We start from the raw sequence: 15066 nt of genomic DNA, 5'->3' as shown, positions 1-15066 counted from the left end.
TACACACCCACAAATATCCACAGACAGATTCTGTGACTATTGACAGTGTTTTTCATTGAGAAATAATTCATATGCCATAAGGTACATCCATTTAAAGCATACAACTCAGTGGGTTTGTATGTTCAGAGTTGTACAAATCATTACCACCATCTAATTACCACTCAAAAGAAAAGAAATCCCATATCTGCTTAAAGTTACCCTCATTGCCTCCTTCCACAGCCCCTTGGACTTCCCAGGTGGCACTAGTGGAACCCACTGCCAATGCAGGAGGGATGTAAGAGACATGGGTTCCATCCCTGGGTGGGGAAGATCCTCTGAAGGAGGGTATGGCAACCCACTCCAGTATTCTTGCCTGGAGAATCCCATGGACAGAGGAGCCTGGCAGATACAGTTTACGAGGGTCGCAAAGAGTTGGACACGACTGAAGCGACTTAGCACAGCACAGCCCCTTGGAAACAATGAATCTACTTATTCTCAATGGATTTGCCTATTCTGCACAGTTCATATACACAGAATCATACAATATGTGGGTTTTTAGGATTGGCTTGTTTCCCTTAGCATGTCCTCCAGGTTCATTCATCCATGCTTAGCATGTTATGAATTAGTACTTCATCCCTTTTGTGACTGAATGATATTTCATGGTACAGATATACCACTTTTGCTAATCCATCCATTTGTTGGTGGATGTCTGAGTTGTTTTCACCTTTTGACTATTGTGAATAATGCTGGTATGAATGTTTGTGTACAGGTTTTTGTGCGAACATGTGTTTTCAATTCTCTGGGGGTATATACCTCAGAGTGGAATTGCTGGATCATACAGTAACTTTAATTCTTTGAGAAACTGCCAAACTGCTTTCCACAGCTGCTGAACCATTCTCCATTCCCACCAGCAATGTGAGGGTTTAGTTCCTCCACATTCTTGGCAACACTTGTTATTTTCTGCTTTGTTTGATAAAGGCCATCCTAGAGGGCAGGAAGTGGTTGCTGCGCTTAGTTTAAGGACAACCTACCTCCAGGTCATGACATACCAAGGGAGCTACCTTGGTTGCCTGGAGACATCAGGTTGCATAGGGCTTTCTGTGTGTTAGGCTCTGTGCTAAAGGCATTACATGTATCTTCTAGTTTAATGCTCACAGCTCTAAAAGTAGGTACCATTATTATGCCTATTTGACAAGTAAACAAAGTGAGGCACAGAACAACTTGCTAGAAAAGGGATGAGGTTTGGAAGACATGAATTTCTCATATTAAAAAAAAAAGGCTAGAGAACTTGGATGCTAATGCAGGAGTTTGGTGACCTAAGTAAAAGTTTAAAAAAAATTTTTTTTTTCCCCAAACAAAACAAAATCACCAGGCAGATTATAACTGGCAGAATTCTAAGCTGGCATAGAATTCTACCCCATGATGCCCACACCCTCTATGATCCCCTATCTTGAAGTAGGAGTTGTTGTTGTTTAGTCACTAAGTTGTGTCTGACTCTTTTGAGACCCCATGGACTATAGCCCGCCAGATTCCCTTGTCCATGGGATTTTCCAGGCAAGAATCCTGGAGTGGGTTGCCATTTCCTTCTCCAGAGGATCTTCCCAGTCTAGAGACTGAACCCACATCTCCTGCATTGGCAGGCACATTCTTTTCCACTGAGTCATCAGGGAAGCCCCCACTTAGGAGTGGGACCTGTGAATATCATGGGCTATTAATCTCCTGATGACATTATTAATATGGCAAAAGGGATTTTTTGGATATTATTATGGTCCCTAATCAGCTGACCCTGAGTTAATTAAAAGGGAGATTACCCTAGGTGTGTCTGACACAGCCATGTGAGTCCTTAAAAGAGACAAGCAGCAATAGAGACTCTCCTGCTAGCCTGTACGAAACAGATCACCATCGGGGACTTCCCTGGCAGCCCGGTGGTTAAGATTCCAATCCCTGGTTGAGGAACTAAGATCCCATATGCCACACAGCAAACCGCCCACCTACCCACCAAAGAAAAAGAAACAGGTCACCATGAGTCCTACAACTGCAAGGAAATGAATTCAGCCAGCAATACCCTGAATAACTTTAGAAGATCCAGAGGTTTAGATCAGAGCCCAGTCCTGGCTATCACCTGGATTACAGCCTTGTGAGACCCTGCGTAGAGAATCAGTTAAGTCCTGCATGGATTTCTAAGCCAGAGCTGCGAGATAATAAGTATTATTCGAAGCCTGTAACTTTGCAGCAGTTTTGTTACACAGCAATAGAAAACTAGTAGGCAGAGCACAGACTGATGAAAGGCTGCTAGAGGAGGTGAATTCACTGGTGTGCTGTTATAAAGATCAGCTCTCAAATGAGAGCACGAGGTCAAAACATTGTCATAAGACGTATTGAAATGTTATTTGCCTTTTCCCTGCACATTCTTTCATTATTTTATAGTTTTGTAAATGCTACAATGATGTGTGTTGATATCATCGCTCTGACGGATAATGCAAAGTATATATACTTGTCTATTCTTATGTTTAAAAAAATTCTGGTTTAATTTCTAATGTGGTAAATATTGACAAATATAGCCCATGTAAACAGAAGTTCATTGGGATCTTTCAACAGTTTTTAATGAGGTCTTGAGACCAAAAAGCTTGAGAAGTACTGATCCAGATGAAATGGAACTAGAAGTAGGTCTAGACAAAGTCTAAAATTTATGTACTTACCTCATGGCTACATTCTGTCCTGAGCTGTGGTAGGTATGACCAAGAATGAAGCAAGGACACAATAATATGAGGTATAGTCCCTCAAGTAAGACAAACATAAAGAAATAATTAGCAAAAGCACTGGTGTCTTCCCTTCACACGTGTTTACAAGCACAAGGTATTGCAATCTGGTGGTGTGTAATCAGCTTTAACTGTGTGTGTGCGGCTAGGACACAGAGTGTGCAGAGGGGCTTCCCTGGTGGCTCAGTGGTTAAGAATCTGCCTGCCAATCCAGGGGACATGAGTTCTATCCCTGATGCGGCAAGATCCCACAAGCCGTGGAGCAACTAAGCGCATGGGCCACAATCACCGAGCTTGTGCTCTAGAGCCCGGGAGCCGCAACTACTGAAGCCCGCAAGCCTAGAGCCCATGTTTCGCAATGAGAAGCCACTGCAATGAGAAGCCTGTGTATCTCAACGAGAGTAAAGCCTGAGCAGCAACAATGACCCAGTGCAGCCAATAAACAAATAAAATTGTATGTATATATAAAAAAGAAGTGTGTAGAGAAGTTGCTGAAACCAGGCTATGGGTAACAGGGGAGATAATATGGGAAGTGGGAAGAGGACAAATACATCAGGCACTCGGCCTCAAATCTCATCTAAAGTGACCCTTAGAGAATCCTTTCCTGATTTTCCTCTTTACAGCACCCAGCACTGTATTCCCATCACAGCATCCTGTTGGTCTACTTTTTAGCACTTTTCATATTTCAAACCTAACACAGCTGTTCAAGTAAGTCTGGCTGGAGCTAGTGAACCTTGGTTCAAATGCCAGCTCTGCTCCTTTCTAGTTACACAATCTTAGATAAGTTACTTAATCTCTTTATGCCTCAGTTCCTCAACAAACGTGCTAACATAACAAGAAATTTATGTTAAAGAGTTAGCTGAGTTGTGACCATGGGACTAAAAAGGAAGCTAGATAAGAACTAGTTCAAAGGCAGAATTGATGGGTAAAATCAGACGACAAGGACAGGAGAATGAAAAGACAAGAGAAAATTCTGAGGCTATTTTTTTTTTTTTTTAAGGCAATCTATTATATGTGGCTTAAAGAGTAACAAAACAAAAATTACTTCAGTTTGCTGTTTGAGTGAGATAGCAGAGCCTGGCATTGGTGATCACTCTGGAGGGAAAAGGAGACATGTCAAATCCATGTTTAAAGTGAGTGGCAACAAGAACACAACTTTGCTTTAGAGTGCTGGGCTGTTGAGACTTACAGAAGCAGGCTCATCACAACCCACTCCAGTATTCTTGCCTGGAAAATCCCTTGGACAGAGGAGCCTGGCGAGCTACAGTTCATAGGGTCGAAAAGAGTCGGACATGACTAAATCAACTTAGCACACATGCGCAAATGACATTAAAGTGGATAAAAGACGCTTCATGTAAAAGAGCTTGCTACCAAACTCTTTTCGGTGAGCTGGGGATTTTTAGAAGATATGAAGCATGATTCCAGGCAGGGAGCTGCACAGTACGGGGTGGTACATTTTCCAATGTTAATCTCTTCTGGTAAAGGCAATCAGAGTATGTTTGAAGTTGTTTTTGTAAGGGGACGCTTAGGCCAGCTCCCTTCTAGCAAGGAACTCTTGCTTTTCAGTTTAAAACTGTACAACATTCCTCTTGTTGACATGGTATCATAGCACTCTTCGTTCCAGCACAAGCTTCCTGTGATGACTCTTGGAAGCCCTCTCTGAAACAGTTTGGTTTTGACCTGGCAAGCTGCTGAGACCCTTCAGGACAGCTGAACTGTAGATAAAATCTTCCAGGGAAGTAGGTGTGGGCAGGATGTGTGGTTTGCCTGCCTCATTTAAAGACTGATACAACTAATTTCTTATGAGCAGTCTCTACCAGTAAGAGCTGCATTCCCAAGTGTTTCAAGAGAAATTGGAAAAGACAAGCTAGCTACTGATTTCTTCAGTTTGAATCGAGAGTAGAGCACTAGCTTTCTTTACACCACAGAAATGCACAGCAGAATGGCCTCTACTGCAACCTCAAATCAGCCTCTTTTGCTAAAGTGTGATCTTGAGGATTTGAATTAGACATAACAATAAGGCACAGGGGAACATGAATTTGTTTACCAAATAATCTGGAACTGAACAGGAAGGCATGATCCTGTGTGGCTCAGCCAGGGTCTGAATGTGTGCACAGCAGCCCCAGGCCCTGCAGATATTTCTAAACTTTTAGTGATATACATAAGATTCTTTCTCTGACATTCCAGACTAACCACTGTCTAAGTTAAGGCTCTGCAAAACATCTGGGACATATGTTTCTGGAAAAAATCATGGTCTCTTTACTACAATTCTCCATGGCCTAAGCCCGTGCAGGAGCCAAGTCATCAGGCCTAGCTGTGGGGCCCCCGGGGCAGTTGCTCTGGAGCACAGACAGGCATTAAATGCACTGAACACAGTCCAATTTCACTGAGCAACTATTCACCCAGTGGCACTTATGAACAAACTCAAAGACACATAAAATGTATGTGCTACTGTCCCTAAAAAAATCACTTTCTCCCTAGAAAAATAGAGGCTCACTTCATTTCCACTCCTGGTTGAACCACACAAATACATTGTCTGGTATTTCAGACCTTTACGTCAGGTGACACGGAGCCAGTGCCTGAGGTTTGAGAATTAAAGTCAAAGCGCAATGAACTAGCGCTTGGCTATCCCATAGCCACCAAATCCAGATAGCAAGGTACTTTTTCTGTTCTGAGTGTCTTCTGCCATGTGCTTCTCCAGCCCAAAACCCAGGAAAAGGTACTGGTGACAGATGAGCCTACTGGACTTCAGAGAAGGAGATTTTCTAAAAGTACAAGAAAGGCTAGAGTAGCCTCAGTGTTTTAACTGTAGGTCATCTTGGGTGATCACTCTTTTCTCCAAAACTCAATTTCTTTTTTAATTTATATATTTTTATTAGCTTTATATCATACTTATAAAAAAGATTTAAGAGGAAAAAAAAATTAACAAACATCACAAAAGGTCTTCTCATTGTCTGTTGCCTTGTTAAAGTAGCAAGGAGGGGAATGGAATTCCTGTTTATTGCAGACCCGCCAGGCCAGGCCCTGCACTGGGTGTTGTACTTCTGTTAAAGTTGACATGGCTGTTTAGGAGAAGAGATTCTCAAGCTGGGCCAGCTAAACAACCTGCGAGGTCCAATGCAAAATACAATTAGAGCCTCTTGTTCATAATATGTGAAGAATTCAAGAGGAAGACAGCAGAGTATTAAACCAAGTGAGGGGCCCTCCTAACTATGGGGCCCTCAACTGGCTCTGTTATTAAGCTTGAGCTTGAATTCCTACATTGGCACTTACCAGTCATGTGATTCTGGAAAGTCATCTGTAAAATGGGGATAAAAACAGGCCCTACCTCATAGAGTTGTTATTAGAGTTAAATCAGTTACTATTTGAAAAGTGCTTAGAAGAATACCTGGCATTCAACAAGAACTCACCTAAATGTTAAGTAAATACACACTTTACTGAGCCTACACATCTTAAAATGCCAGAGACAACTATAGCCATGAAATGCTGAATTTACTAAAATGCTAAAAAAAAGTGTTTTGAGAGTTCGGCCATGATAACAGAAACATGTTCTTACTCCTATGACAGTAGTCAGTTTTCCATTTAACAAACAAAAGATTTTTAAAAGATATTCTGGATTGAGGCCAACTACTCACAAAGCAAAACTGAAGAATAAAAAAAGATACTGGTTTATGCGCTCAGTTCTGGAAGCCTGTGGAGTGCAAATTGTCATGAAGCCAATTTAATATAACTGCTTCCTTTATGCTGAAAGGATTCACCAGGGACCTCTCTGTTTCCATACAGGAAATAAAGCCTGTTGTGTCTGAACAAAAACTAAGAAATATTTTTCTTTATATAATGCAGAATACTGTAAAAAAAAAACAAAACAAAAAACCAAACAAAAAACCTATAGAACAGGAAATGTGGCTAATCATACAAATTCTATATTTAGCCCTAGAAAAAATATTAAGTAAAACAAGTCAGGAGATAATTTGCAGGCAGCGATAAATACTTTTACATAGAAAGGAAATTTGGAGCACAGAGACATACATACTTAATAGTTTTATTAATGTTTGTTTTATAAGAGGAACCTCAGGTTCCTCACTGGGTTACTGACACATTTCTTTACTCTTGACCACCAATAATTCTCAGGATTTTCAAAAGCTTTTTAATAAAAAACATGTAGTTTTTTTGTTCCCCATTTACAGTAAACACTGTGGCTAGCAAAATTCTAAAGAAGTAAGTTGTTGTAGGTCAAACAATTCGCCCGAGGTACACAGATTTGGGATACTTCTCCTTAAGAGTTGGCCACTGAACAATGAAGTAATCGGAGAGGTGAAACAGAATCTTTCCGGACAGGGATAAATGTTCCACTCGGCAGATGCTCTCAACGTAGACAATGATCACTTTCTTTATTCCCAGTATTCCAAGGAGAAGGGCAGATATACAGATAGGAACACATGTTCCTGGTCCGTTACACAACACCTTGGAAAAAAAAAAAGTTGAAGGTCAAATAAAAACACAGGATACTACTCTAAGTGAGGCATTTAAAATAAAAACATTCTAATCTTAGAGACTTTTTTTTTAATTCCAAGTCTTGAGTGATTCCCTGTTAAGATCCAGTCTGCAGCAAACTCATGTGCTTGGGAGCCAAGTGGGGCGGTGCTGTTGGCTCCCCTGCTTATCAACTGCGTGCCCTGGGGAAAATGACTGCACTTCTCTGCACCTGGGTGGCCGGCTTTGTGCTAAGGGACGCATGTACACAGTGCCCGGTGTTCGGCCACCACCCACGGGATGCGTGTGTGTTGCTCTTCTGACTGCTTTGTGGATCTTGAACGTTAAATATATGGAAACCAGCTGTGATTCACTGTTTTCTAATGTGCTGACTTGTTTGTGTTGATTTTTTTTAAAGCAATCTTTATGATAGTTGGAGGACTGACATGAAAGATATAGGAGAAAACATCTTTAAATGACCAAATTACGTAGAACATTTTTGTTGGAGGTGGAATCACTGTAGTTCAATCCAAAAAAACAAAAACAAAAACAAAAAAAACCCAAAAAAAGCGGGATATTTGAGAGAAGGCTACCAAATGAATGAGGTTTTCCCTCAAGAGAATTCAATCCACACTTGTAATCCAGAGCCTTTTAATGCTTTGAATTCTGCTAATCTTTTTTTTTTTTTTTAATAGAAAGCCATTGGTTAAAAACAATTTAGTTGCTGAATTTAACTCATAGAGTAACTGCAAAGAATTTTTATAGGTTTTTTTAAGAAAATGAGAGGAAACCTATTACACAGAACTGTGGGTAAGTTCATTGTTTGTTGCTTAGATGCTAAGTTGTGTCCGACTCTTTGTGACCCCATGGACTGTAGCCCACCAGGCTCCTCTATTCATAGGATTTTCCAGGCAAGAATACTGCAGTGGTCTGCCATTTCCTTCGCCAGGTGATCTTCCCAACCCGGGGAATCAAACCTCCTGTGTTTCCTGCATCGGCAGGCAGATTCTTTACCACTGAGCCACCAAGATCATTTATTATTATTTTTAAAACATTTTGCACATCTTAATCATATGTTCATGTTGACTGAACTAGTAAAACCTAATTAAACATTTTTTACTCCAAAAATCATAAAACAGAATATGTGTGTCAACACACACTTACTAGGCATAGCCTATGATGTCACACGAGCACTTCAGCACAAGGTCTGCAAAACTTATTATTAGACATTTGCGACCCCATGGACTGTAGCCTGCTAGACTCCTCTGTTCTTGGGATTTTTCAGGCAAGACTCCTCTGTTCTTGGGATTTTTCAGGCAAGAATACTGGAGTGGGTTGCCATTTCTTCCTTCAGGGGATCTTCCTGAGCCAGGGATTGCAGGTGAATTCTTTACCACAGAGCCACTTGGGAAGCCTCAGAGAACTTTAGAGCTGAAATAATCATCTGAGCATTGCGGGGACCCTCTCTGACAGACATGTGTCACAGCTGTGAGACACATGGGAGAATGTAAGGGTTTGGTAAAGGGCATGTGACCTAAGTCCCACCTTTCGCCGAGGTAGGACCACCTAGAACACCATTTACAGAGCTCTGGGGTCAGACAGAGTAACCTGTTTTCAGGTGGGAACCAATCCTTTTTAGTTTTCCTTAGCTCTTACCTGCAAGTTAAACCCCCTGCCTGTCTCCTATGAAGAATTTTCGTTGAGACTTTCTCCTGAAGTCCCAGCTACTAAGCTGCCCTCCAGGCTAGCGCTCTTTAATCCTCAATGAGTTGCCCCTATAACCTTTCTTCATGGACCCTCAAGGGAGCATGAACAAAAGAAGATGGAACAGGGAGTTCCATACACATGCATTAATATATGATATTTGTTATTCTCTAACATACTTCACTCTGTATAATAGGCTCTAGGTTCATTCACATCATTAGAACTCACTCACATTCATTCCTTTTCATGACTGAGTGATATTTCATTGTATATACATCCCACAATGCTTTATCCATTCATCTGTCAATGGACATCTAGGTTGCTTCCATGTCTGAGCTATTGTAAATAGTGCTGCAATAAACATTGGGGTACATGTGTCTTTTTCAGTTATGGTTTTCTCAGGGAATATGCCCAATAGTGGGATTGTTGGGTCATACAATATTTTTACACCTAGTTTTTTAAGGAATCTCCAGACTGTTCATCATAGTGGTTGCATCAATTTACATTCCTACCAACAGGGCAAGAGGGTTCCCTTTTCCCCACAACCTCTCCACCATTTATTGTTCATAGATTTTTTGATGATAGCCATTCTGACCAGTGTGAGGTCATACCTCATTATAGTTTTGATGTGCATTTCTCTAATAATGAGCAACGCTGAACATTTTTTCATGTGTTTATTAGCCATCTGTATGTCTTCTTTGGAGAAATGTCTGTTTAGGTCTTCTGCCCACTTTTTGATTGTGTTGTTTGTTTTTCTGGTAACAACGGTAATCTTAATTACCACCTCGGCTCTCACTACCACTATTTATTAACAACCCACTGTGGTCAGGTACTGTGCTAAACACCTCACATGTATTCTTTTCTTTATATCTCAGATGTATTTTTTAAAATTTTTAACTAGAGGACAATGTGTGTTGGTCTCTGCCATACAACAATGTGAAGCAGTCATAAGTGTGCATATGTCCCCTCCCTCCTGTGTTAAGTTAATCCTCACAGCAATCATTTGAGTTTTTCGTTCCCTTTTCACAGAATATGAAAACTGAGATGGACCAGTTGCCAGACCATGCATTGCAAAGGTGGAGTTTCCACCTTTGTTTCCAGTCTCCACCTTTGTTTCCAGCCTCCTTTCCTCTATGTGACTCCTAACTGTATGTGGGAAGTAGAAAGACTGGACTAGATGACCTTTCCCATTAGTTCCAGGATTCTAGAATTCTCTGAGTCTCATTTGTTTCTGGTTTTGTCTGAAGCCTAAGTTACAAGACTGTTCTGAATCCTTTCAGGGTTTAGAATTCTAAAAATCCTATTAATGCAAGGTTTCTCAATAGTGGCACTATTGACATTTTGGACTGGATTATTTTTGCTTGCGGGGGCCAGTCCTGTGCATTGTAGGATGTGGAGCAGCATCCCTGGCCTCTACCCACAAGATTCCAGTAGCCAAGACGGTCAAGAATGTCTCTGGGCATTGCCAACTCTCCAGTTGAGAACCGCTGTTAATGTATTCCCTAATCCTTGGATTATTTGTGTTGCTTTTTCTCATTTTTGTCTCCCATAACACAGAACAAAGTAAAACCTGCAGCTAAAAAAATAATAAAAAGGGTTGCATGTTGGATCTTGAATGTCACAAAAGTATTTTCATGTTTGTTGCCTTTAAAAAAAAAAAAAAGAGTACAGGGCTTCCCTTGTGACTCAGTGGTGAAGAATTCGCCTGCCAGTGCAGGAGACATGGAAGTGATCCCTGATCTGAGAAGATCCCACATGCCACAGAGCAACTAAGCCTGTGTGCCACAACTACTGAGTCTGTGGTCTGGAGCCTGAGAGCCGCAACTACTGAGCCCACCTGCTGCAACTACTGAAGCCTGTGCGCCTGGAGCCCAGGCTCCCCAACGAGAGAAGCCACCGCAGTGCAAGGCCAGTGCACAACCGGAGAGCAGCCCCACTCACTGCAGCTGGAGACAAGCCTGCAAGCAAAGCAGACCCAGCACAGCCAAAAATTAACAGATGTTTAAAAGTACATATCCACACGTGTTCCATTCAGTATCTGGTTGGCTGCGAATATATATACACACACACACACACATATGTATTATATATTATATATATATACAAGCTGTGAATATATTGATAGAAATGTCTGGAGATAGGGGCACTGGTGGGAGATGCTTTAATAACCTGCCATGGACCAGAAGCAGAGACTGTTAGGTAAAAGTGGAAATTCAAGGTATTTTGTTTGTTTGCCTCTGTTGTATCTTGATTTTGAGGTACCTTACTGCAAAAAGCCTAGGAACAATAAAATCACAAAACCCTAAACCAAATACTAAAAAAAAAAACCCTTAAAACTTAAATGAAGGAAAGCTTTTAATTACATACAGGTTTTAAATCTGAGTTTTACAGAAGCCTTATTACTGTTGTTGTTCAGTTGTGAAGTCGTGCCTGACTCTTTTGGGACCCCATGGACTGTAGCCTGCCAGGCTCCTCTGGGAGTTCATGGGATTTTCTAGGCAAGAATATGGGAGTGGATTGCCATTTTCTTCTCCAGGGGATCTTCTGGACCCAGGGATCGAACCTGTGTCTCCTGCATTGCAGGTGGATTCTTCACTACTGAGCTACCAGGGAAGCCCTTACAGAAGCCTAGGTAAATATTGAAAAATTGTGGATTATGGAGTTTCTGTTATTCAACAAAGCATATCAGAAAGACTTATTTCAAGCACTAAACAAAACAGAATTTACTGAGACAGCCTGGGGAAAGAAGATTTTAAACAATATAATGGTTGAAGTTGTCTTTTTAATTAAAAAAAAAAACACAGAAATACTCTTTCTTATTTTTCTCTTTCCTAAAATACAAATTCTCAGTATGGGTGCAGGGTCATTACTATCTTTCTACCTCACTATCTTGTACACTGCTTATGAGCAGGGTCAACCTCTAGTATAACCTATGCTGTGCATGTATGACAAAACAGGCACTCATTAAATTCTGCTGAAGGAAGGAATAAAAAGACATATTGAGGGACAAGGAAGCTGGAAATCATTTGCCTGTCATATATGAAGTCAAAGGCTCCTGTTGCCAGATTCGACCTTGTTTGTAGCTCTATCACACACATTCATCATGAGCATAAAGGCTGTGACTGACAGCTTAAAAATTCTTTTTTTTTTTTAACCATCTCACATCCATTGCCTTTTCCTCAGGGGAACCACTGTACCCCTTGCTCTCAACTTAAGTGCTTGAACAGAGTTGAGTTCACACTCAACTACAAGGAGAGGCCATATGACTTTAGTCTGACCAAAGTGAAAAGTGAAAGTGAAGTCGCTCAGTTGTGTCTGACTCTTTGCGACCCCATGGACTGTAGCCTATCAGGCTCCTCCGTCCATGGGATTTTCCAGGCAAGAGTGCTGGAGTGGGTAGCCATTTCCTTCTCCAGGGGATCTTTCCAACCCAGGTCTCCCGTACTGTGGGCAGATGCTTTACCATCTGAGCCACCAGTGAGAGCCCTAACTTTCCCTGGCAAAAATCATTTGTTCAGGGAAGAGCATCCAATCCAGTGAGAACCACAAGACACAGCAGGACATGTGTTGGGGCTACTAAGAGAGCAGTACCTTCTCTGCTGTACTGGCGCCTAGGAGAATGTGGGCCTGGCACTGTTAACATCACTCTTGCCACCACCTGGAGAGCTGAGAATGAAGCCATCACACAGCACAATGGAGCAGAGCTGAGGGATGAAGACAGGCCAGGTCCCAAAGGCAGCATTTAAGGTCCATGAAGCCAGCTGTGCCTGAAGGAAATCATATCTAGTCCTAGGTTTGCAAGGCGTGCGAGGGAATACATTCCATTTTTGCTTAAGCCAGTTTGGATCAGGACGTCTGTCACTAGCAATAAAAAGCATCCCAACTGACACAGTCCTTTATTTTGTCTAACTTATTGCCTAGCCTCTGATTGCTTACAGCGCCAACCGGTAGGTGCTCATATGGGCCTGCTGGATGAATTAACAAATCAATAAATAAATGTCTCTGAAAGCAGGAAACCCAAGATATAGATATACTAAGGATAATGTAAGTTATGGGTCCATAAAACAGAAAGAGGTGAGGGCTAATATAAACATGAAGTCGTGAGGGTAGATGATCCAGATCAAGGATTAAGAGCAGTTACAAAAGGACTGTTGTTCCAGAGATTTGGGTCACCACAGGTCAAGGCCTGTTGGTTGAGATATGACACCGGCACAGGCGTGCCAACATATATTTAACTAGGGTAGTCTGAATTTTACTCCTAGCCTAGTACGAACCCCATACACAGAATATGGGCCAAGACCTTTGGGGTCCTAGGTTGGTTTGAAGGTCAATGAGGGTGATCCAAGGATATGAAGGTGAGCTTGAAAGCCAAATGAATTGAAAGTTAAAGTGTTAATCACTCAGTCACGTCCGACTCTTTGTGACCCCATGGACTGTAGCCCACCAGGCTCCTCTGCCCATGGGGTTTTCCAGGCAAGAATACTGGAGTGGGGAGCCATTCCCTTCTCCAGGGGATCTTATCGATCCAGGGATGGAACCTGGGTCTCCTTCATTGGCAGGTGGATTCTTTATCATCTGAGTCACCTGAAAGCTAGATGTGTGTAAAAGTTAGTCGTGTCTGACTCTTTGTGACCCAGTGGACTGTAGCTGGTTAGGCTTCTCTGTCCATAGGATTTTCCAGGCAAGAACACTGGATTGGGTTGCCATATCCTTCTCCAGAGGATCTTCCTGACCAAGGGATCGAACCTGGGTCTCTCGCATTGCAAGCAGACTCTTTACCATCTGAGCCACTGGAGATGCCCCACAGAGAGCCCAATTATGGCTGTAATCTGAAAAGACTGGACAGAAAAGCAGATTCCATCTCTGAGACCATGGCCTGAAAACTACCCTCTTGCACAACGTCTTGCTGGTGGAGGTGGAAGCTGGAGAGAGCTAAAGAACTGCAGGAACACAGCTGCAGGCAAGGTTTTACTGAGCTTCCAGGGCCACGGATAAAGCTGGGGGGAATTCAAACCTATTGTCAAAGCTGAGCTGGCTCAGCAGGTAGTCTTTGGAGGTCACAGGTCCTGTCAAAACCAACACTTACATGTATAGGATATTGGTTCCACTGTGCAGATGAGGGAGGGAGTAAACGCTGAGGCCTGGGACGAGTCAGGAGACACAGGAAGAGCTCAGACGTGAGGCTTCCTATGAAGCCTTATAGGTAGGGTGCTTAAGAATTAACCTGAATAAGAAAACCACAAGGCGACCTGGCTAAACCGACAGAGACAAGATCTTCAGATTTGGCTAAAAGAAGAGTAATGGAAACCCTAGAGATGGTTATGTCAGTGAATCACTGAGCTAAAAGGCAGGGAGGGGAAAGTGAGCAGGGGAGAGGGGGAGCTCACATGTGAAGTGGGGCTGGGGAATGGCTTACAGAATGGAATGAAGGAGCTGTACATGAACATGAAGATCGGGAGAAAAGAGTAAGAATTTAGACTATTTAGCGTAAGATTGGTTTGGGAAAAATTGTACTGAGAACATGGCAAAGGTTAAAAATGGTGGCGCAGGAAGTCTACCATCACCAGATTTTCTTTTCAATATTTATAACTTCCCAGCTCAATGTGAAAAGTGCAGAAAAGCATAAAGTAAAAAATAATCCTTCTAATCTCATCAATCTGTCAACATTTTGGTGTATTATATATACATTTATATTTCACTATAAAATATGTTCATGTATGCACATATATAATTCTGAGAGCTTACATATACATATTATAAAGTTCTTTTCAGTTATATTTTTGTGTGTTGTAAAAAGTTTTTAAAATTCATGATTTTTAATTACTGCATATATTTAATCCTATGGATATATCATAATTTATCCAACTATTCCTTTATTGTTGAAAATTCAGGCTGACTCATTTTTTTTCTTTTTGCTATTCTAAATCATGCTGTTATGAACATTTTGTATATAAATCTGTGACCCCTAAGGCTTTCATTTTGCATTAAACTATGTTCCAGAGTTCTTGCTGAGTGAGAGGTTAGAAGAAACAGCTTCAAGGACTTAATAAGGAAGTTGTAGAAAGTTTAATAAAACAACTGTCCTGAATTGGGGATGGGCCATGTGGCCTTTTATTTCGCTTTTTTGTTCTTGTCTGGAAACAGTGATTTC

General features: G+C 41.6%; 1 protein-coding gene across 1 annotated transcript in view; it reads right to left on the bottom strand.

Annotated features, from left to right (window-relative positions):
• Positions 1–6764: 6764 nt before the first annotated feature.
• Positions 6765–15066, bottom strand: part of ALG14 (ALG14 UDP-N-acetylglucosaminyltransferase subunit) — a 99245-nt gene continuing 90943 nt past the window's right edge. The window contains exon 4 of the mRNA XM_005908717.3: positions 6765–7202. Coding sequence (XP_005908779.1) covers positions 6972–7202 — 231 coding nt within the window. The 3' untranslated portion in view covers positions 6765–6971. The remainder of the gene's footprint in view (positions 7203–15066) is intronic.

This window comes from Bos mutus, chromosome 3, assembly GCF_027580195.1.
Source record: "Bos mutus isolate GX-2022 chromosome 3, NWIPB_WYAK_1.1, whole genome shotgun sequence".
NCBI lineage: Eukaryota > Metazoa > Chordata > Mammalia > Artiodactyla > Bovidae > Bos > Bos mutus.
The sequence above is the reverse complement of the archived record's forward strand: the minus strand, read 5'-3'. Positions and strand labels throughout refer to the sequence as shown.